Source organism: Trifolium pratense, linkage group LG2 (genome assembly GCF_020283565.1).
Source record: "Trifolium pratense cultivar HEN17-A07 linkage group LG2, ARS_RC_1.1, whole genome shotgun sequence".
In the NCBI taxonomy this organism is placed as follows: Eukaryota; Viridiplantae; Streptophyta; class Magnoliopsida; order Fabales; family Fabaceae; genus Trifolium; species Trifolium pratense.
The window spans coordinates 34,852,985-34,875,286 of NC_060060.1; the positions used below are offsets into that span (position 1 = coordinate 34,852,985).

Here is a 22,302-nt window from a genome sequence, read left to right on the forward strand (position 1 = left end):
AATACTTATGGTAATTGTATTAAATGTGATCAATGCATTCAACGTAAACGCATGTCAACCGGAATAAAATATGTTGTGTGCATTAAAGTGGCCTGGAGAACAAAAAAGAAAGTATAATTTTTTTTTTTACACAAACAATCTTAATTCATTTCAATATTCTCACTACAAGAGGAATCAAATAAAAAACATTGTACCTAATACAAGAATTGGCCGTTTTAGCTAACAAATAAGCAACCGGATTCGTTTGACGCTTAACAAACTTTACCTCAAAATTGAAATATAAACTTAACAAATTCATAATACTAGATATAATTATGCTAAACTCAAATTTCCTCTCCTTTGTGCATGCACTGCGTTGACTACTATTTGTGAATCACATTGAAAAATGATTTGCTCCAAATTCATACGAGGAGCAGCTTGCATAGCCTCCATCAAGCTAAGGCTTCAGCTTCAATGATTGAATATATGAGAACCAATATCCCAACCTGTGATTTCTGATGCACCATCCTCTACTTGTTAGTCTTCCGTAGTCGTGAAACCCGGCTTAGACGTTGCACTTGAGCCAACCAAAGCTTGGTGGTTGCTATGTCTGTTGTTGCTGCAATTGACCGATCATTGTACATATTTTCATTGTGAAACTGATTTGCTATGGTCCACTCGTTCCAGACATGGGAGGCTTGCATTGCATTCCTAAATGAGCTGCACTATTCTTTTGATTGTTCAATAACCAATTGTTTCTGTTATGTCAAAGTATCCAGACCATGACTGCACATCATCCAACTACTGTTCTATCCTCGTTACTGCATATGTCTTGTATCATTGCTGCCGCGTCGTTAAAATTCTGGTTTCTTGGCTCAACGATTGCATTTAATCCCGTTGTTGTCAAACACTGTCTGCTCTATGTGCAATCGAATAAAACATGCCACACGTCCTCTTCCCCACCTTGGCAAAGCTAACATATAGTCGGGCACGGAACATAGCGTTGACGAAGTCGAGTTCTTGTTGGTAGACAGTCACGACTGATTCACCAAAGTAATTCAGTAAGCTCATAGTGTCTACTATAGAGATTTCAAAATATCCATTATACATTAGGGAGTCAAAATATCCCTTTGCTTTGATATGTAATTCAGTAACACAATGAATAATAATAGTAGTTATTTAAACTGGCTTGAAACGTAATAATTTAATTAAAAAATTGAATATACAATTGCTAATACAACGTTTCTGTATGAGTGGTCAACTTCTGTCAACTGTCTTCCGATCCATTTATCAATTGAAGCACAAATATATCATTGTTGTAGGCAGTATACATTTTTAGCCTAGTTTAAAAACAGAAGCTTGTTGTAAAAAAAATAAAAAATAAAAAAACAAGCGAAGCTTAAAACCAAACCCAGAAAATATGCTTATAAATTACATTAGTGTATCACCCCGAGTTTGAAAGAGCTGTTTGCAATACATCTTCAAGATGCTTCTCAGCAGCAGCATATTGCCTTTTTTTATCTTCAATTGCTAAGGCAGCCAGAGCCTTATCCTGGATAATCCCAACCCAAATGTAAGAATAATATCAACAAAGTTCTATATTACTCCGGAACTAAAACAAACAGAAAGCATGAGAAATATGAATACCGGAGGCAAGTCTTGATAGCTCCTTAGAGTATCAAGGATGGGCTTAGTTTTCTTTTCCAGCTCCTTCCTATGCTCAGCCATGTCAACCAAAACCCTATGGCTAACCTCTGGGGAATAGCCCGTATGGTTGAGCACCACCTGCACCAAATGTTATTCAGGATTCAAAATATAAATACAAAGACAATTTGTAAATAAGATTTAGTCAGTTTATAACATGTTATCTGTCAAAGACTAGAAAAATTAAATACTTCCATGAGATTGTTTAACTGTGGTTACCTACTGAGACTTCGGAAAAATGTCATGTTTCAAAAATGTTAATTTGTCCAATCAAAGGTGAGGTAGAATGTGTAGCAAAAACTACAGATTTAATTAAGCAGGTATCATTTACATTTATAGGTCCACTTTGATTACCTGCTATAGCCTGTAAACTATCAATGGTAACTGACAGGTGTCAGTGCAGTACAGCTGGCATAACTAACTATTGTGATTGGTTAGGTCTTTTGCCAAGGCTTGCTATCTTTACAACATTTGGAAGCTAAACTAAGCTATCTCTAATACTAGTCACCTAAAAATGCTGTTTTCTTTCAATAATACTGTCTCTATTCAGTAAATTTTTAATTATTGATTTACTTAACATTCTTCTACACAAATTTTCTAAATTCACATGTGCCTTCTTCCATCCAAATTTATACATGACCTTCCCTCCCTCTAACTACTTAGCTTCTCTAATTGTTCCTAATTGAATACAATTCTAGGTAACTGATTGGCTTCTCTGATTGTCCCTCATTCATTTATCCTAACAACCTCCATGAAATGAATCGTCAATTCAATATACAATCTGATTTGATGACAGATTTAGAAATCAGCAACTATATCAATAAGCATATTAAAAAATGTGTTATACTTTCTCTTCATATAGCAATACAGTTTGGCAAATCCATCATCCAACAAAAATTACAGCAAAAATACACTAATCAAATTATATTGCATTGCAGTGTATCTACCACAGTCTTGCAAGTTTGTGACAGGAATACATAAAACATATAAGCACACAAGTTTGCAAAGTTGTTGTATTTTGTTTATGCCTTTTTTGTTTCTTTTGTTCGAGTGACTTTTGTTTTTTCAACATTCTAGTCTTATGCAACAAAGCTAGCCAACTTAATGAGTAGAGGATAATTCACTTCTTCCCCACTGACTGATGTTTTTCTCTATATTTTCTGGTTGGACTCCTTTTCAGTCCTTTTTTTTCTAACTATATCACTGCGGCTTTTTATCTAACAATAACATCAAATACATTCACCCCCTTTTCCTGTTACTCTCAAACACATATCAACTTAAAGAACCAAATTCAATAACACCCCCTCCACCCTCAAAAAGAAAACAAAATCTTTGTACCTTATAGTTGGCAGATTGTTGCATGTACTGCCTTTCTTTTGCAGCCATCACTTGCAAGTTCGTGCTCCAGCTTTCCATCTGAGCCTCACACGGAGCTACTTCATCTTCCAATTGGGCTAATGTTCTAAACACATAATGTGTCATGTTAAACAAGCGAAGAATAAAAGAACATTGTATGCCAAAAGCGAGGTAATTTTGTCCCCTTGAGCACATTACTGTAGTTTTTGGTACAAAATTAAAACTTTCTAGTTCTATGCCGACTGCTGAGTTCCTAATTCATTGTACTGTTACTTATTTATATGTAGTATTTTCACAAAAGTTTTCTACATTTCACTTTGTTGATACTAATGCATAATTCTTCAAATTATTTATCACCAAGCAAAACTTTTTAGTCCTACTAAAGAAAATACATTTGTTATACATTTCTCAATTATCTTTATTTCTAAAAGTTGTCAAATAATTTCCTAATAGGAAAAAATAGAATGTTACAATATTATGGTATCAGAGAATGCAGAATTGAGAAAAAAACATACCTTTTCAAATATGTTAGCCTAGCTATAGCCTTTCTAGTATAATCGAGAAGAAACTTCGACTCCTTATGCACTTTAGCCCTTTTTTCCTCCACACCAGTCTTCCTCAAAGAAATATCACCCATTGCCACAAGAAAGCTAAAAAAACCACAATTTCAAAATTCATAATGCATATAAATTAAACAAACAAACAAACAAAAATGGTGAGAGTAAAACACACCTACTAAGTTCAGTATCTCTTATATTCAACAAATTAGCTACATTTGCAAGAACCTGCGCAGACGCAACAACATTGGATGGTAAACTCTCCTGAGCCAAACCTACATTCTCCAGAATCTCTCTAATCCTAGCAGCTGCAATATGAAATTAAGAAAGATGAATTAATCTAATCTAATCTAATCTAATTTAACCAAACCTAACCATAATTTGTAGTAATCCAATTACCTTGGGATCTATATTCAGAGGCTTTGAGACGGTAATCACGAGCGACGAGACGTGCGGCTTCGTCTTTAGATTTGGAGAGGGTTGAGAGATGGTGCAAATGAGAGACACTGCGTGGAGTGTATTCGAATTCGGGAACGGGTTTGCCTGCAACTTCGAAGGTTTTGGCTAGCCATTCTTTTACTTCGCCGATTCCGGAAGCTTCCGTGGACACCGGTGACTCTTGATCGGTCATTGATGGATTATGCGAGTGAGTGTCTCACACGGTTGCAGTTTCAATTTGGTACGGTGGAGATAGTTTCAATTTTTGTCCCGTCAAAGTCTGTTATGTTTAAAAAAAAAAAAAGCAGCAAACGGAGATGACGTGGGAGCGTTTAACGTGAAAAATGAGGATGATCAAGATGATATACATTTATTTATTGGCAAATGCTAAATAGTGCCCCCGGGCACTCTTTAAGCCTTTAAATAGTAAGCTTTTTATAGAATTTTTATCGGAATGCGTAAAGTCAACGCATTGGAAATTGTAATGTTTAACTTTTTGAATAAAAAGTTTCTATAAATGGAATGCTTAAAGAATGCCCCGGGAGCACTCGTTAGCAAGACCCTTATTTATTTATAGAGACTAAATCCAAAAATAAAATTGTAGAGCAAGATTAAATCCAAAAAACAAAATTAAACTCAAAAGCATATTTTTCTTCTTATTTTTCTAAAATCATAAATTGACTTGTGGTTATCTAAATCATAAATTTGTGTTGGAGGTACTAAAATGATATTTTCTTCTTCCTTCCTTCAAAAAGCTTCCTTCTTCAATTTTTGTTCTTCTCTCCAACCTAAAATTCCAAAAAACTTTTTAACCAACAAAAAATTGATTTTACTGATACACCATTTATTTTGATTTAACCACAAGATCATATTTATTTACTAATCACCATCTTCAAAATTTGACATTATTTTTTAATAAAACAATTTTTATATTGCGAAATTTGAGTTTCATTAAAATCTAAATAGTACACTTTGAACCGAAACCAAGACATTCATCATCCTCAAATTTCAATCCAAATATTCACAAACTTTTATGATAAGATGACTCATTTTTATTCCTTTTTCCCCTTCTTTTGAATCTCTCGAATCACATCCATTAAAACATGTTTTGGTGGTGGACGATGATTTCATCTGATAATTGGAAAAAATTAGATTGTGTTTTAGAGTTTTTAATTGGGAAAGTCGGTGAAGATTTCACATTAGAATCTGAGGTTTTTTTTTACGAAATGCAAATAACAACAACATGAGTTTGAACATCTCTCCGACTCTCTCTCCGTCTTACACAGAAATTACTTCTTTTTCCCATTTAAATCCAAACGTTGTAGGATTATGTTGAGAAATTTGGGAATTCGAATAGGAGTTTAGGAAAAATATAAGCTTGTGTTGAATTCCTTTTTTTGGATTTGGTCTCTCTACAATTTTATTTTTGGATTTGGTCCCTTAAGTGGATGACTGTGCATCATCTTGTCATATCATCATTGTTTGTCACGTCATATGCTGCCACATCAGCCTCCGTTTGCCACATATGCATTTTTTTTAACAAACTTTGACGGCAAGGATCAAAACCAAAATAATTTGCACATTCAGAAATTTTTTTAAAACAAAAAAAAATACATGGACAAAAATCAAAAACTCGCGAACTTACGAATTGATCACTTCAGCCTATAATAAAATAAAAATTTGATCCATTGATACACGTTTATGACATATTTTCTTAAGATTCCTAAAATAAAATTTTGTTCAAGAATTGAGATATACACAAAAGATTCATAAAAATTTGTTCAAGAATTTCCATTCGATAGTTAAATTTGTTGTGAGGTATTTAGAAGAATTGTTGATAATTTAGCCAATAACCAATAAGAATTAGCCACTAAGTAAATTTACAACTAACTTTTACCCCTACTTACAAATTAATTTATTTTTGTACCAAAAAAAAAAACAAATTAATTTATTTTTATCGGTTGTCTTTGTCTATCCAATTTTTTTTTAGGGTATTGTATAAAAACCTAAAATTGATAGAGAATTACTTGTAAGTTGTAACAACAAAAAGTAACCAAAGATCTCTGTGCCGTAGAAAGCTATAAAGAAGCTCACTCACTAACACATCACTCTAAACATACCCTTCAACTCCCTTGATCATGAGGAATAAAAGTATTCCTTCTTGTTCTTTTCACAATCCACTTTCTTCAATTAACCATGCAAATTTACAAGGTTTAACAATAATGTTTAAATGTGATTTGTGCGGCAAAAGTTTCAGCTCCAGCAACGCACTCGGTGGCCACAAATCATCTCACAAGAAACAAAAGACACATCATCACGATGCTATCAATAAGGGCACCACCATCAACATTACTTGGTCCTTATCTTCTTCTTCTTCTTCTCCTCACCATGATGATAATGAGAAACAGGAACATACTTGTTGTCAGATTTGCAAGAAGTTTTTTCCATCTAATAAGGCTTTACATGGACACATGAGATCACACAAAAGAGATGGAAAGAAGGTTATTCATCCACCACCAACTACGTCTTCCTTGGAGCATAATAATGATGTCCATGAAGATCGATTTCTACTTAGGGCATCGGTTCTTGACTTATCAAAATACTTCCCACAAGTGTAGTAAGAAAGATATGATCATGTTAATGCTACTAAAAAGCTTGGTAAATGTGTTGTAGATGAAACCCTAATTTTTTTGTATTGAAGGGAATTTTTCCCTATTTTCTCAAATAAAAATTACAGAGTTTGTTTGAAGTATTTGAATCCCACTATGTTTGTGTTTTTTTTTTTTTGGTTATTTCTTTGGGTGTTTGCCACATATCTGTGATATAATTAGACTGTAGAAAATATATTCGTGTACACTTTTTTATGCCAGGATTGCAGTTTGTTTGGTCTAATCTTTCCACTGATTGTATTTGTGGCTTTATTGAAGATGCCTTTGTAGGTGCTTTTTGATAAAATCTTATGTTTAGGGTTCAGTCTTATGTTTTCATGTTCCAAATCCTAATTTTCAATTTCATTCCACCGATTTTATATATCAAAAAGAGTTTCATATACTAATGATCCGTACCATATTTTGTCAAATATTTAAATATTATCAAGCGCTTCAATAAACTTATCAATCCCATCCCCAACACCCTTTTATCCCTAGGACTGTTTTGTGTTCCTTTGGAATTATGCATATTATTATAAGGTTTAGATAATCAATTTGTCCATGTAAGACCAAAAAGATTTGCACATTCAAGGACTATTTTAAAACAAAAAACGATACAGGGACGAAAGCTAAAAACTCACGAACAGAGACGAATTAATCATTTAAGCCTTTTTTTTATAAGCAAGAGAACTCATTCTATGACACTTTATAAGAAAAATTGTATTTGTTAAGTTAATCGCATATTTAATGTATCTGATCTATAATACTCAGTCATCTTGTATTAGGGTTGACTCCCGCAGTTCTCCCTTTAACACCAATGGTAGATCAAAATCGAACTATCTCACGATGTTCTTAATCCAACTCACGTACGTACATTTGAATCGACGAACAACTGAATCCTTGGGACCTTCATCAACCATAGGATCAGGGACGGACCTGGAGGGGGGCAAGCAGTGGCCAAGACCCCCCTCCCTTTAATTACATACATACATATACATAATATATCATATACAATTAGTATATTATAATTTGTAATTATATCTATTATTTATCATTTAGATTATATAAATAAGAACTTAATTAATATGTATTTATGGTGTAAAAATATTTATATTGTCGAACAATTATAGGTGTTGAATTATTAAAAATATAGCATTTTAATTAAAAAAAATAGTTGTTTCAATTGGTAAGAGTTTTGGGTCTCTTAAGTAAGTGATCAAAAGATTGATATTTGACTCTTGCACATGAACAAAATTAGATTGAGAGGGAATAACTCATTTTTTGTGCCCCACATATTTCTCGGAGACGTTTAGTCACCAGTCACTATTAAACAAGAACTTCGTAAAAATAATACTATAACATAAAAAAAATTACATGGACAATGTAACAAAAAACCTACATTAATTTTGATTATTTTACTATTTTTCGGCTCCCGGTGTACTAAGCTCCAGGATCCGTCCCTGCCTAGGATGTGATGAGGCGACATCGAAGTGCCAAACAACTTTGTCGATAAGAGCTATTGGGAGTCATCAGCCTATTATCCCCAATATACCTTTGATCCGTTGAGTGAGAGTCCTTCCACACGGACTCACGAATAATTATATATGGCCAACTTTCGTCTTTGTACGACCAATCAGTTAATATAGACCAGATATTTTAAATATACAATGAACAATTTTGTTTATAAAGTATTACGGATGAAGTAGTAATTAAGGAATTAAATAAGATAAAAAGAATTGTAAAACTTATTCTTTTGAATTTCTTTAACTAATATCATGGATCATTAGTTAGCATAACCCTTATTTTTATTAATGAGAATGAGATTTTTTTAAATTTTTTTTTGGTACAGAATGAGAATAATTTTTATTAATGAGAATAATTTATTCAGTGAGAAAGAACATTTAATGAGTAATTTTAATAACCGTAAAAATTATAACGGTTGAGATCGAGACATTGAGAGAAATTAGTAGTATATTTTTTTTGTGGACCCATTTTGACCTCTTCACATAGTTTACCATTAGAGTGAAAATTGAATGGGTTCCTTTGTGATTATGTGGATCAGTTGTGGGTTCATGGTGTATGAGCATTGTGTGACTCAAATTTGATCTTGTTTTCAATGTGATGTTTTGGAGTTGTTAATCCTCATTTAGTCTTATCTTAGTTTCTTTTCATTGGGTTCTGGCCCTCTTGAAATCCAATTTTTTTTATTTAAAAAAGAACTTACCTAATAAAATTGAATGAGGTACAAGTTCAATAAAGAGAGGTTTCAGGTCTTATACATTTTAGAGATTCCGTTTTAATATTTATTTTATCGAACTTGAATTGTTTTAACAATTTATTTTATGGATAACTGATTAACTATTTAGTTGACTATGTTCAATATTAAAAATAAGTATATGTAAGAATCTAGAATGCAAAAAATCAAATACATGTGTACACATTGCACGAATAATATATGTAATTTGTTCGTAATACATAGGGATGACAATGGGTAGGGTAGTGATAGAAGATTAATAGTAGTTGATTAAATAATTATTAGGTAGTAGTTTATTAATAAGTTAGGTATTAATAGTATTTATATTATTAGTTGGACTTTACTTGAATTGTTAGTTAATTGGGCATTTAGGCCCATCTAAGATTTTATCCATTTAGAAGTAGTATAAATATAGTGTTGAACACAAATCAAAGTAATGAATGAAAATGAATGTTTTATTTTATGTTTATTTTACTTGCTTTTCTTTATTGCTTTCCTAGGTTTAGCATAGTATAGCTTGATAGAGCCTCAACTCTCTATCAGGTAGGGTACTATAGTACTCATCCCCATACCCGCAGATTGAAAAAATACTCGTACCCATCCACATACCCGCGTGAGTAACACATTTTGCCCCCGTCCCCATACCCTATGGGTACCTAGGTACCCATACCCATACCCGTTACCTGCATTTTTACTAAAAATAAATTGATCAATTATAAAATATCATATAATTTTAATAGAATTAAATTTTTTTTTAAAGATTTTAATATTGACTAATGAAAATTATAAACAAAATTATTACTAACCTTATGTTAAAGTTCATATTTATGTTAAATATTTCCATTATTTTTATATTATGTTATAAATAAATATTTTTATTAAAAATATGTAATAGTTTAGTAGATTTGTATTGTTTTAAATTGATTTACATATATTATAATATACTAATATAAATAAATATGTATTATGCGGGTATGGGACGGGGTGGGTACTAAGGTACCCGTACCCGCACCCATACCCGTTCATTTTTGCGGGTAATTACATGTGCCCGTACCCAAAATGCGGGTTTTTACCCTACCCGTTATGGGTAATTTTTGCGGGTACCCTCTGAGTATGAGTCAAATTGCCATTCCTAATAATACAGATACAGATATCTTTGAATAATTAATTAATATTTTTTTTTCGATACAATAATTAATTAATATTGATCAAGTCAAGAGAGAACAATAGAATCACAAACAGAATATGCCTTTGTGTGCACCCCATATGAAAGTCTAACATATGCTTAGTTTAACATAAAATAAAATAGGGGATGAATACGAAGCACTTGAATCTTGAAAGATACTACTATATTATAACACACTAAAAAATTTGTTTTTTATTTTAACACTACAAATGATATGCTAAATTTCCTTTCATTTCGACATAACCAAGGAAGAATACAATATAGTGACCAAGGTGATGATAACAATATTGTGCCAACCAGAAAATGAAAGGAAAAACACTAACCACACGTAAATACAACCATATGATACAATGGTGTGATTAATGCCGAAGCCTAACCCATGTTCACAAATAATGGACCTAATTTTGCTGTTTTTATTATTACAATCAAGAAAGGGACAAATACTGGCAAATTCAATCTCAAATTCAATACAAACCAAACTCTACACAACATGTTGTATGGAAAAGTGTATTAATTCTTTATGTTTTCAAAATCTAAAACTTCATATCCACTATATTGAGATTTCAAAATATCCATTTTACATTATCATGAGTCAAAGAACTTGACAGAGCTATATATATAGTATATGATATCCCTTTGCTATATATGTTGTGTAATTGAGTAACACAATGAATGAATATAGTTATTTAAACTTTGGCTTGAAACAAACACATAAAACAGAATCATTTTCTTTAGTGTTCACAGAATTATCATTGTTAGCAGAGTTTGTAGTGGTAATTATCTGAGGAGAGGGTAACTGTGACATCATCATCATTTGCTCATTCACTTCCTTACCTTCACAAATAACTCTAACCTTGCAATTTTGTGGTGCATTCTGCACTACCTGATCAGCAACACCACCATTTCCTTTCTTTGATCTTGATTTTCTGTTCATAAAAAAGTTATTCAAATGTGAAGAAATGCTTAATTAATTAATAGAAAAAAAAAATTGTACAATGCTTAATTAATTAATTAATTAATAAGAAAATATATAGTACAATGTTTGATATCATGTTTCATTTATCAAAATCTCAATGAGTCAGTCATCCTGATACCAAACATACACATACACGGATTCTTTCACGGTGAAGCCAACGTTAGACAATCCATTTTAAGGAAACTAAAATAATAGAAATGAATTATATATGTTTGATTTGATTTGAATAATACCTTATATTGGATTTATTGGCACCAATGACTAAATTAGTGATTTTGATCGTACCTGGTGATCAGAATAGGTTGATGGCCGGTCCGTTGAGCAAGCGTCCACACCGAAGGGGGGGTTTGTACCTGCAGGTGCTCCGATGCCTAAGTCAGCAAAGTGAACAGAGAGATACAAAAGAAGAGAGAGAAAGAAAGTGTAGAATGGTTTAGAATACCTGGCTCTCCTGTCTAGGAGAGCTTATATAGTGCCCCCAGCGCTGGGCCAAAGGTTGGTCTATTGGGCCGGGATAACCGGCCCAATAGACTCAACTGCCAAGATAGTCCCTGTATCGTAGGGGAAGGCCGTTATTTGCCTCTATCTTGGTTGGAGCCGTTCCGCTATTCGCGGGTAAGGGATAGGCTCGATGACAGGTGTGCTTGGATAAAGGAGCACGTGTTGAACGTGCTGCTTAGCTGTTAAGCTAAGGCTGAATGAATCATCGTGCACGGATAGACGAGCACATGGTTAGCGTGGAGCTAATCCGTTATGTCGAGCAGGACACGTCATTGGCTGACGTGTCGGGGAAGTTTCCCCTTGTTGGGCCATGCCCCAAATGTTAGGCATAAGTGATTGGGCCAGCTCTTGGCCCAGTCCAGAACAGATTTGAAGAATGGGAATAAGATCAAGGATGGCCTTAGCAACCAAGTCACTTTCTATTAGGATGGTGTCCACCTTAACCTTAGAAATAGAGCAAGAATGGAGGAACTTGTGAAGGAGTTGTCTCCTCTTGTCTCTTTCTTGGTCCATATAAATCTCCACCTGCTCTGCACTCACTTGATTCCTTGCAATCATTCCTACTCCCACTGCCATTACACATCTTTAATTCAATTAGATCCATGGCCATCAACAACAAGAAATTGTACTATCATGCATTTATAAATAAATATAAAAAAGTAGATATATACTAGATATATAGATAGATAGATAGATGAAAGTTACTTACGTGGATGAGGAATGTGTTTGATTTGTGGGAAAACATGTATGAGATAGAGCATGGTATTGGTAGAGTGATGAGTGAACAAGTTGTTGAGTGTCCATGAGAGAGCTTCCATGCTTGTATCACTTTTACCAACTGCCACATAAACACACTCTTCTTCTTCAATTTCATTATCAAGCTGGTGGTGGTGGTTGATGGTTGTCTGGACTTCTTCTTCCTCCTCTGTGATCTCACACATGCCGGCGGTGGCGTAGTTGTGGTTGAACATAATTTGGGAGGATGATGAGTACTGGGAATGGTGCTGCAAGGTCTCCGTTGACTTGGCCGACATGTTTAATGGTTGAAATTGAATCAAGAAGGATCAAGTTTGTTTGTGTTTTATTTTCTCTCTTCTCTTCTCTATCTATCTAATTAGTAAAGAAAGAAAGAAGGAAGGGGATGGGAATGACACTCAAACAGAGAAGATTTTATCTTTTTATTTTCATCTAACAAATAAACATTGGGATACTCAACTAGATAAAGGAAATAAACAACATCATTTTTATGGAAATGGATTTAACACATAAATGCGGTAACTGCCGGCAACCGTTCGATTAAATATTAATAGTTGAGAACTTGAGATTAAAATTATAAAATTTTAATTAAATTATATTAGATTAATCTAGACCGTACAATTATGTTTCAATGGTCAGGAATGTTAACTATGTGAAAGCAGTACAACAATCAATCTGGGTTCGATTTTTGTAGAATTGGTCTTTAAATCAATAGTAAAATGAGTTATTATTTACTGTATAATAAATAAAAAATTATAATTTAACCTTTTTTTATATTAATTTTTTTTTTATAATATTTGTATAGTCTTTATATGATTTAGTTAACACAAAATGTCTGTTTTCATGAAATAATTGTTAGATCTTGTGCTGGGGTCTGCTGCAAATATTTAAACAAGAAGATGATGAAGAACATAATAAACATTGAACAAAATTTTCAAAGTGTGTGTATCACACTAAGTTTTAGGTTCGATTCACCCTCATTAGTTTATGCAAACTAGATGCAAATGAGTTAACATACAAATTTTCTTCAGGATATATACTTTTGAACCCATAATATGAATTGAACACTCATATCATCAAACATATCGATCAATGATAATTTACAGAAGATTCATCTTTTGTACTAGAGAAATGAAAAAATGACTTAGAATGAAGTTTAGTGTCTCCCTTAAATTGCAATATTTCAAGTATATTTTAGAAAATTTTCAAGAATGATATTGTGATTGGTTACCTTTAACATTTATGTCTTTGTGTATTCTGTCACATACAAAAATGTTAATTTTTAGTACACCGGTATATCATTTTTTGGTTTTGAAATTGTAACACAAACTCTAAATTTCGGATACTAGGTTCCAAAAATGTTCAACTTCAGATCTAGAAGACAAACCAGGATACGAACCAATCTGAAACCAAAATCAAGGGTGTTTTTGGATTTTTGGGAGGTTTAGAAGCAACACTAGGGGCTTAAAAGGTAATTTTCCGAAGTTTTTAATCATTGTCCATCAAGGATTGAACCTATTATTATAAATGCAATACATCAAATTTATTTTGTCAAAAAATAAATCACGTTAAAAAAAATGAAATATAGAACTATTAATTAAAAAAGTAAACATAGAACTATTATCCGTTGAATTGTGTATTTAATTTCTTAAAACTAGAAAAATTGTTTTTTTCAACGCCAAATTTCTCTCTTTAAAATCGATAAAGACATATTAACATATCGTTGGAAAATATATTTAGGAGTGAGGTGTATTAGTAGATAATGTGCAAATCGCAACCCCATGTTGAACCACATTTTTGTTGTTATTGAGTCAAACTCTTTATTAATGTTCACGTATTAACCCTCTAATTTTTAAGAAATATTCGATGCAATTTTTAAGAAATATAGTCTGATGATTAGAAATTTTACCTTAAGATGAATAAGTGAAATATTCAAGATTCAAATCTCAACTCATGCAATCTAACATGCAACATCCTTTAAAAACTGAACTATGCTCATGGACATATTCGGTGCAGTTTACAGTCAACAATAGTGACTGATGACTAATAAATATAAATACAAGTACAATACAACGTGGTATCATCAAACATAGAAAAATACGGGATATATTATTGATTCTAGAATTAAGAAATTACTAAGAAACGAAGGAACAAGTAATTTACACAGTCAATATATCTCCATTAATTTTTTTTTAAAAAAAAAGAAAAGAAAGGAAAACGCAGTGAATTGAATATTCATTGATATTGAATAGTATGGTCAGATGTGGAAATAAGTGTAGTATAGTATGGTAGACTAGACCCGCGCACCTTTATTGAATCCTACTTACTTTGACTTCTCAATCAAACAAACTAACTACTTTCATATATATTCTTCTTGTTCGAGTTTGTTTTAGTTTTAGTTTTGTTGTTAACAAACTTATTTCTCGCATAACATAACTAACAATATATATCTATCTATCTATATAGATATATTACTTTAACCTCTGTTTCTCGCATCTCAAATTTCATTCATTCATTCATTCAATTTTGTACCAACAAACAAACACTAATTGACCAATGTCAATGGACCTTCATTCCCAGGATGCCATCGATCAATTGCAGGCACTCATCCAAAAAGGTTTTCTTCTTCCCTTCCTTCCTTCCTTCTGCTTCTTATTTTGTTAATTAGTATTCCCTTTTCTCACTCTCTTTCTCTTCTTTTCTTCAATTTCAAACCACGCTAGTAGTTGATAAGGACCCGTTTCTGCAGACAACATTTCAGGTTTGTCGTCCAACCCCTTTTCAATTATACTATTTCTTATGTTACACGCTTTCACTTAATTTATCAACTATATTCCCAACATAAATTCATTAATTAATTTTAATTCTAATAATAAACACTAAATATCTAGAGTAGTAACCACTTTAGTATGTTTCTACCAAGAAATACTCTATTTTATTAATTTAATAATCACTAGTTATATGTGTTTTGATCAAATCTAAGATTCTTAAGCCATTAGGTCTGATCTAGTGGTGAAGGGTTTGGGTAGATACTGTGTTCAATCCTCAGCTTCATCGTAAACAAACAAAAAAAAACTGAGATTCTTAACTTAAGTAATACAATACTACTGTAATATTTGATTGATAGATTTGTTTATTCTCTCTGATCTTTCTTCAGAATGTTCATCAAGGATATGTCACTCAAAACTTGACTCGCTTTCTAAAAGCAAGGGATTGGGATCCTTCTAAGGCTTATCAAATGGTATATATAATATATTATATATATCAATACTCCTTTTTGCTCATTGTTTTCGGATCACTCCTTCTAATGTCCCTTATTTCTCCATCATGCTTTCAGTTGCTTGATTGTTTAAACTGGAGAGTACAAAATCAGATTGACAATATATTATCTGTAAGTTTGCATATAATTTCTTATCTTATCAGTGCATCATCAGCAGTCAATTTTGAAGTTGCTAATTACTCTATTGCATCACATATGTTTGTATGGCGATTCCTTTTTCAGAAACCAATTCTTCCTGCCGACTTATATAGAACAATACGTGATTCACAACTCATTGGAGTGTCCGGCTACACAAGAGAGGTGCTCATTCTCAAACATAATCTTTTTTGTGCCTTAAGTGGAACTGTTTGCTTACATCAATTCAAATGTTATGACCTAGTTGGTTTATATCCTTCATTTTTATTTAAAAATAAAGTTATGCATCTATTTTCTGCCTTCTTTTTCAGGGTCTTCCTGTCTTTGCAATTGGTGCAGGGCTTAGCACATTTGACAAAGCATCCGTAAGTTCAATCATTTCAAAAAGGAATATCATGTTGCATATGAGTAGTAATTTTTTTTTGGATCAGTATCTAATCCTTTATCTTAAACCATCATGGTCAAATACCTTCTGATCTCATTTCACATTTGTATGATTACAGGTCCATTATTATGTGCAGTCCCACATTCAAATTAATGAATATCGTGATCGTGTAGTCTTGGTGAGTATTAGTGTTTAGAGTCTTCATACTTAACCTGCTAGTTGAGCTTTTTGTCCTCTTCTTCTGACCCATGATATGGTTGTAGCCTTCTGCATCGAAGAAGCATGGACGGCCTATTACCACTTGTGTAAAGGTTTTAGACATGACTGGTCTGAAGTTGTCGGCCCTGAATAAGATTAAGGTACCTTTATGTTTGCACTGCTACTTGATCCATTAGGACCAGCATACCCATGGATAACTATGAATTGAATGTTTTTGATAAGGCATTTTTGAATAGTATAGTTGTATAGAGTTGGTATAGTGAACACCTATGAGAGCATGTTGAAAATATCATTAATATGCCAGGATCAATAAAATTAGTATATCTGATACAAGTCAAGTACTAGACATACACAAATTTTTAATCCCAGATTTGGAGTTGAGGTCGAACTTTTAATTTAATGCTTCATGAAAATTACATACAGCGTAAAATGTTCAAATTTTTCCTACTGTTTTTTTAATCTATATGCCCTATATCATTCATTGACTTGTTCATGTTGATGTTGCAGTTGTTAACTATTATATCATCCATTGATGATCAGAACTACCCTGAGAAGTCACATACTTATTACATTGTAAATGCCCCATACGTATTTTCAGCTTGTTGGAAGGTGAGCTATTATTGTTACCAAAAAAAGGATGTTGTTCCTTATGGCTTGGTTTCCTGCATGACATTTTTATTTTATATAGCATTTGAATTTGTAAGGAAACCACAGCAATATGTTAAACACTCGGTATTAACAGGTTGTGAAGCCACTTTTACAAGAGAGGACAAGAAGAAAAGTGCAGGTCTTACCAGGATGTGGACGAGATGAGCTATTAAAGGTAAGGTTTTTGTTTATGAAGGAAAACAATACTTTTTCTCCTGTTTATAACAATCTCGGTTTTTGCAATCCATAAGATCCTAATAATTTCATAATATGAGAGAAATGCATAATATCTTTTGAAGATTCAAGATAATAATAAAGAATGCACTATAGACATAAAAAAATACATTAGGAAAACAAATCCAGACACTTCTACTGCATACCAGACGAGAGGCCAGGCCACTATACAAAAGCCATTAGTTTAGCAGGACAGATATATAGAGGTGCCTTGGCCCTTTTTTGCCTCAGATTAGAGAATGTCACCATAAAGTTCTTGTATTTCTTTCAGCCACATAGATGTCCTTAATATTGCATTTACTGTACACTGAAATAAAACCCTGCCCTCGTTACACTCCACAAAGCCTTTGAAACTAGTTGTTGGAAAATGGTTCAAACTTCCCAAACAAGTCACTGAAAACACCAACTGCAGTTGTAAATGTAGAAACAACCCTATTACCTGTTTCAGAATTGGAATAGTATACAACATATACGTTTGGAGAAAGTGCTTAATTAGTCTGTGGACCTGTAACTCAAGTTTTCTATGTTTCTAATTCACAATCTATTTATATTATTATAAGTTATAACTCAAGTTTTTTACCTACGTATATATCACAGGCTTATTGCTGTTTAAATTTTGTAAAATTTGACATCAATACCTACCAATCTTAATTATATTTCAACTGTTTGATTCAATCAAAATCATTTTTTTATTGATGAGTAACATTTGTGTCATCTCAGCACGTGTGCGCGCTAAAGAGAAAACACCTTTGTGGTCCATAAATGTCCGGTGCGCTAAAGATTAAGCAGCTTTTAGTAATTTCATAGTTTATCATACATTATTTTTTTTATCACAATTTCAGCCTTTCATTTTTAAATTAGTAGTTATGATTCCACACTTACCTTTTAAATTGCCCCCTTCATTTTATAAGACTCAAATCTGTTTATGAAAAGCAGCAGAAGTCATTCCTAGAGGTGCATTTATTGGTTCTGAACTTCTTCACATTATTTATTTTATTCCTTTTAGAATGCACACGGTAGTTTTCTTACAAGTCGGATGCCTGTTCTTTTTATGGTACTTAATGTCTATTTTTATATTGTGTAATTGAATTTAACAATTAAATTTGGCGTGTAGATCATGGATTACCCATCTCTGCCACATTTCTGTAGAAAAGAAGGCTCTGGATCATCCAGACATTTAGAAGGTGGAAACAAAAATTGCTATTCCCTGGATCATCCCTTCCATCAACAGCTCTACAACTACATCAACCAGCAAGCCAGACTCCACGAAGTTGTTGCACCCATCAAGCAGGGATCATTTCATGTGGAATTTCCAGAACCTCCAGATGTGGATACAAGGATTGCCAAGACTATAGAGTCAGAGTTTGATGGCCTAACCTTGAATGGCGATAAGGAACAATTGAACAATTGTACTGGAAGACAGGCCTAATCCAAGACAACTCGAGCCCAGTAACAAGAAGGAAACCCACTATAGCTGAAAAAGGTTAGCTTAATAGCTCAAAAAACAGGAAATGGGAAACTACTGAAAGAAGGAAGAAAGAAACAAAAGGTGTGGAACCCCAATCTTGTAGAAAACTGGGATGACTCGATGATTTCATGATGGAAGGAAACATTAATAGATTCTTAGAGCCTTGAGGCTGTTATTCTATTATTTTAATTTCCATCTTTATTTTATCTATTTGTTAATTGTAGATTGAGGTCTCAAGTAGTATGGATAGGGAAGTGAGGTCTCAAGTAGTATGGATAGGGAATAAAAATATAGGCCCCTTCTTGGGAAAGGCATGCTAGACAAAGAATCCTAATTTGTAAGGAGTTCGACACTGACTCGAAGAGTGTGTAACAATTCAATAACTATCACTTATATCACAGTTACAAAAATTTGAGCATGACAATGCAACTATTAATTTTTACATTTAGAATTTTCAATTGATACCACAAAATCAATAGAGTACTACTAGTGTAGAAGTTGCAAGTCCAAATTACTTCTACTAGGATTTGGCTTATTGTGAATCCCAGCTTTGTAGCATTCATCAATGAAGAGAGAATTGCGTCAAAAAATAAAATAAAAAAAGAGAGTAATGTCAAATAATAAGCAGAACCAAACCATAGTCAATTTGAATGGTGTGTTGGGACAACTTATGCTTTATTTTCGGTAAGTTAACCTTCTGTAGCATTGCATGAATGTACATAAAGTGCCATTAAGAATAGCTACATCTTATGTTTCTCCCTGGAATTGGAATATACACATAGCCCGAAACTTATTTGGTAAGGGACCTAGGAACATCAAGAAGAAAAAACCAGAATGTTAACAATGAAGAAATCGTATTTGCACAAGTTTTTTTTTGAAGATGCTTTTTTATTTATGAAAAATGGAAACATTAATTATGGTTTCCAATTGTATGTAAGAGTTACTGATTATACTACGAGATCTTCCAATGCAAGGAGTCTTCTTTTCTTCCAAGAAAAAGGTAAAAAGCCAAAACAAGAATCAACCAATCTGTTTTCTTTCCCATTTAGTTTTTAAAGATCTGCTTTCAGCTCTAGATGCTCAATGGTGAAGAATTATCTGAACAATCTGACGTCGGTGAAGGGGTACTGTCAGGTTGACGACATCTTTGTAGTTCATGCTCAATTGCCACTTTTGCAGAATCTGCCATCTCTGCATACCACAAAGCCGTCTCCATTGCAGCCTTTGTTTCCTCAATAGCTTTCAGGTTAGCTTCCACCTTTCTGTCCAATTCATTTTTCCTTGTGTACATTGCCTGCAGCTCAGCCATGACAGATGCCTCTTTTTTTTCTGCTAAATCTTGACATTCCTTCACTTTTCCATTTAATGACTCTAACTCTTCATTTGACATCCTGATCTTACCATTGAATTTTGAAATCGAGAGTCTACTTTGCACGTCGGACAGAATCTTCATCTCTTTAATAGCTCTTTGTTCTGCTGCTTTTGCTTCTTTAGCCTCTTGCAGAACAAGTTCAAGGTTTTTCTCGGCTTCTTCAGCCACTGCTCGGGATTCTTCAGCTTCGTGCTTCAGTTCCCGAGCCTTTCTGCTCATCTCTTCTGCTTCTTTTCTTGCATCTTCTGTCTCTGATTGTAGCTTCTGGATTTTACAATTTTGCACGTAGAACATATTAGCTTCAACATCGTCCACTGTACCTGGCTGAGGCCTTGGCTCTTCCATGTTCTCTTGCAATTCACTGGTAAGGTTAGCAGCAAGCTCTTCTGCCGCTTGTTTCTTCTCCTTCAGTTCATCTTGCTCATTCTTCACTTGCTTCAATTCTGTCCTAAGAACATATACTAGCTTTTTAAGGGAGATTTCTTCTGCAGCAACATCCTGCAGTGTCTTTGTGGCTTCTTTGAGTTCTGAAGTTAGTTGTCTGACAGAATCCATCTTAGAAGAATGGAGCTTTTTCATCTGCTCTTGAAGAGACTCAATTTCTGCATCTGTTTCGGCAAGTTTGGCGTCTAGACTTTGGATTAATTCTGGATCATCATATTCATTCTTTAAGGCCTCCAGTTTTTTCTGTGCTTCTTCTTTTGCAGTTCTATAATAGTCAAATTGTGTTTCATTTTGTGTAGAGGCGAGTTTCAATTGTTCTATCGATGCTTTCATGCTTGAAATTTCCTCTGAGAGTTCACCAATCCTTTCTGAGTTTAATTTTGCAGAACGCTGAGCTTCTCCTGTTGCCTGGAGTGCTGCCAGCTTTGCCTCCAAAACTGCATTAAGATCCTGCCTGATTTTTGTGAGTTCTTGCTTGGAAGAATCTAGTTCGGTTACTGTAATCATGTACTGATGTCTTGCATGTTCTAGTTCTTGTTTCCAAGCTTCATATCCTATAGCTTTTAGGGATAGTGTCTTTTCAAAAGGTTTTCCCTTATTCTTCACAGCTTCAGCCGCTTCCATTGCTGATTGCTTGGATTCTCTCACATTGTTCAACTTGGTTGTCAAATTCTCAAGGGTCTCCTTGGCCTTCTCAAGGTCAGCAAGTGCTTTGGCTTTCGTCGTCTCAGCACTCAATACATGTTTCTTTAACTTGTTTAATTCTTTTTGGGCCAAGATAAGTTGTGTCTCCTTTTCAAATACACTCTGCAGATTAGCAAACAAGTATTAAATTTTTAGCTGTGATGTGACTTAGACTAACATGAAAAATGAAATCATCCTCAAAATGTGTGTGGCATGCAATGATATTAAAAATAGTAATTTAGAACAACATATATATTACATTACTTCTACCAATTTAATTAAAAATTTAGAACAGCATTTTAAAAGATTACTCAATCTTCAATGGGATATTATAACTTCATAGAATGCCATAGAATAATTCTATGCTAAAACAATTTTTTTATTTTTTTACAATAGGTTTCTAAAATAATTCATTTGTATATATAGTTGTATAAGCTTCGCGATTTATTGTTAGAAATTGTGCATTTCATATTATTATTTTTACTATGTTAGGGGGGTTAATAAGTGCAACATTTGTTTCAAATTCTGCATTTTTGAAGGAAGATAACAAAGTAACATAACATCTAATGTTTTATTAAAAAAACAATTTCTATGCATGCACGAGTCTCGTTCTAGATTTGTTTTTAATTGAAAAAAAAAGTTTATTATATTAGATGTATATACCTCTGATGATCTTCTCTTGACAGCAAATCTGTCCTTAGGGACTGCTACTTCACCAAATAAACTAACAGCAGCTTTGACAGATTGGAATGGTGCCCTTGTGTCAATCTCTCCAACCTCTCCCCTTGGAGAATCCACCTTTCTTTGGTTTTTCATTCTCTTTGCTCTAAATTGGAAATATATATACTATCTGCAACCATAACATTCTATTGATTATTAAATGAATACAATGTATATGAATCTGCAAAAAACCAAATATACAATATGATCATATTATTGTACCACATTATATATTTTTCGTTATTTCATCTCCTTAAACACACAATGTAAATTGAATGACATATGTATATATGATCACAAAGCAGACACATTATTATTATTATTATGTTAAAAGAATGGAAAACAATTTATATATATT

General features: G+C 33.2%; 4 protein-coding genes across 9 annotated transcripts; 1 reads left to right on the forward strand and 3 right to left on the reverse strand.

Annotated features, from left to right (window-relative positions):
* Positions 1–1,164: 1,164 nt before the first annotated feature.
* On the reverse strand, positions 1,165–4,339 carry LOC123911043 (AUGMIN subunit 1-like). The gene is made up of 6 exons (XM_045962359.1): positions 3,996–4,339; positions 3,772–3,904; positions 3,555–3,689; positions 3,022–3,145; positions 1,627–1,764; positions 1,165–1,531 (listed from the first exon to the last, which is right to left on the reverse strand). The coding sequence occupies exons 1-6, from the start codon at positions 4,225–4,227 to the stop codon at positions 1,424–1,426; spliced, it is 870 nt and encodes a 289-aa protein (XP_045818315.1). The 5' UTR covers positions 4,228–4,339; the 3' UTR covers positions 1,165–1,423.
* Positions 4,340–10,292: 5,953 nt separating this feature from the next.
* LOC123911242 (U-box domain-containing protein 54) lies at positions 10,293–12,833 on the reverse strand. The gene is made up of 4 exons (XM_045962615.1): positions 12,309–12,833; positions 11,969–12,168; positions 11,332–11,372; positions 10,293–11,048 (listed from the first exon to the last, which is right to left on the reverse strand). Exons 1-4 carry the CDS (start codon positions 12,631–12,633, stop codon positions 10,805–10,807), a joined length of 810 nt encoding a protein of 269 aa, XP_045818571.1. The 5' UTR covers positions 12,634–12,833; the 3' UTR covers positions 10,293–10,804.
* A 1,807-nt stretch (positions 12,834–14,640) lies between these two features.
* Positions 14,641–19,142, forward strand: LOC123905874 (phosphatidylinositol/phosphatidylcholine transfer protein SFH9-like). 6 transcript variants are annotated; one of them, XM_045955649.1, is made up of 11 exons: positions 14,641–14,972; positions 15,082–15,116; positions 15,513–15,596; positions 15,693–15,746; positions 15,858–15,935; positions 16,082–16,135; positions 16,274–16,333; positions 16,419–16,514; positions 16,882–16,983; positions 17,117–17,197; positions 18,371–19,142. In XM_045955649.1, the coding sequence occupies exons 1-11, from the start codon at positions 14,912–14,914 to the stop codon at positions 18,683–18,685; spliced, it is 1,020 nt and encodes a 339-aa protein (XP_045811605.1). In that variant the 5' UTR covers positions 14,641–14,911; the 3' UTR covers positions 18,686–19,142. The 6 variants fall into 6 exon arrangements, with proteins under 6 accessions (XP_045811605.1, XP_045811604.1, XP_045811602.1 ...); XM_045955648.1 differs by having other exon boundaries at positions 14,657–14,972; positions 15,079–15,116; XM_045955646.1 differs by having other exon boundaries at positions 14,746–14,972; positions 15,079–15,116; positions 15,513–15,746.
* Positions 19,143–19,194: 52 nt separating this feature from the next.
* LOC123905875 (WEB family protein At1g12150-like) lies at positions 19,195–22,060 on the reverse strand. Its single transcript, XM_045955650.1, has 2 exons — positions 21,888–22,060; positions 19,195–21,347 (listed from the first exon to the last, which is right to left on the reverse strand). Exons 1-2 carry the CDS (start codon positions 22,038–22,040, stop codon positions 19,797–19,799), a joined length of 1,704 nt encoding a protein of 567 aa, XP_045811606.1. The 5' UTR covers positions 22,041–22,060; the 3' UTR covers positions 19,195–19,796.
* Positions 22,061–22,302: the final 242 nt, after the last annotated feature.

Coding starts and splice junctions, on each gene's coding strand:
- LOC123911043 (XM_045962359.1), bottom strand. CDS start 4,227: ATGACCGATCAAGAGTCACCGGTGTCCACGGAAGCTTCCGGAATCGGC. Junction 3,905..3,995: donor CTCTGAATATAGATCCCAAG/GTAATTGGATTA, acceptor TTCATATTGCAG/CTGCTAGGATTAGAGAGATT. Junction 3,690..3,771: donor AGAGATACTGAACTTAGTAG/GTGTGTTTTACT, acceptor TGGTTTTTTTAG/CTTTCTTGTGGCAATGGGTG.
- LOC123905875 (XM_045955650.1), bottom strand. CDS start 22,040: ATGAAAAACCAAAGAAAGGTGGATTCTCCAAGGGGAGAGGTTGGAGAG. Junction 21,348..21,887: donor TCAAGAGAAGATCATCAGAG/GTATATACATCT, acceptor GCTAATCTGCAG/AGTGTATTTGAAAAGGAGAC.
- LOC123905874 (XM_045955643.1), top strand. CDS start 14,912: ATGTCAATGGACCTTCATTCCCAGGATGCCATCGATCAATTGCAGGCA. Junction 14,973..15,078: donor GCAGGCACTCATCCAAAAAG/GTTTTCTTCTTC, acceptor AAACCACGCTAG/TAGTTGATAAGGACCCGTTT. Junction 15,597..15,692: donor CTTCTAAGGCTTATCAAATG/GTATATATAATA, acceptor TCATGCTTTCAG/TTGCTTGATTGTTTAAACTG.
- LOC123911242 (XM_045962615.1), bottom strand. CDS start 12,633: ATGTCGGCCAAGTCAACGGAGACCTTGCAGCACCATTCCCAGTACTCA. Junction 11,373..11,968: donor ATCTTATTCCCATTCTTCAA/ATCTGTTCTGGA, acceptor GGTACGATCAAA/ATCACTAATTTAGTCATTGG. Junction 11,049..11,331: donor GCCAATAAATCCAATATAAG/GTATTATTCAAA, acceptor TTTTATGAACAG/AAAATCAAGATCAAAGAAAG.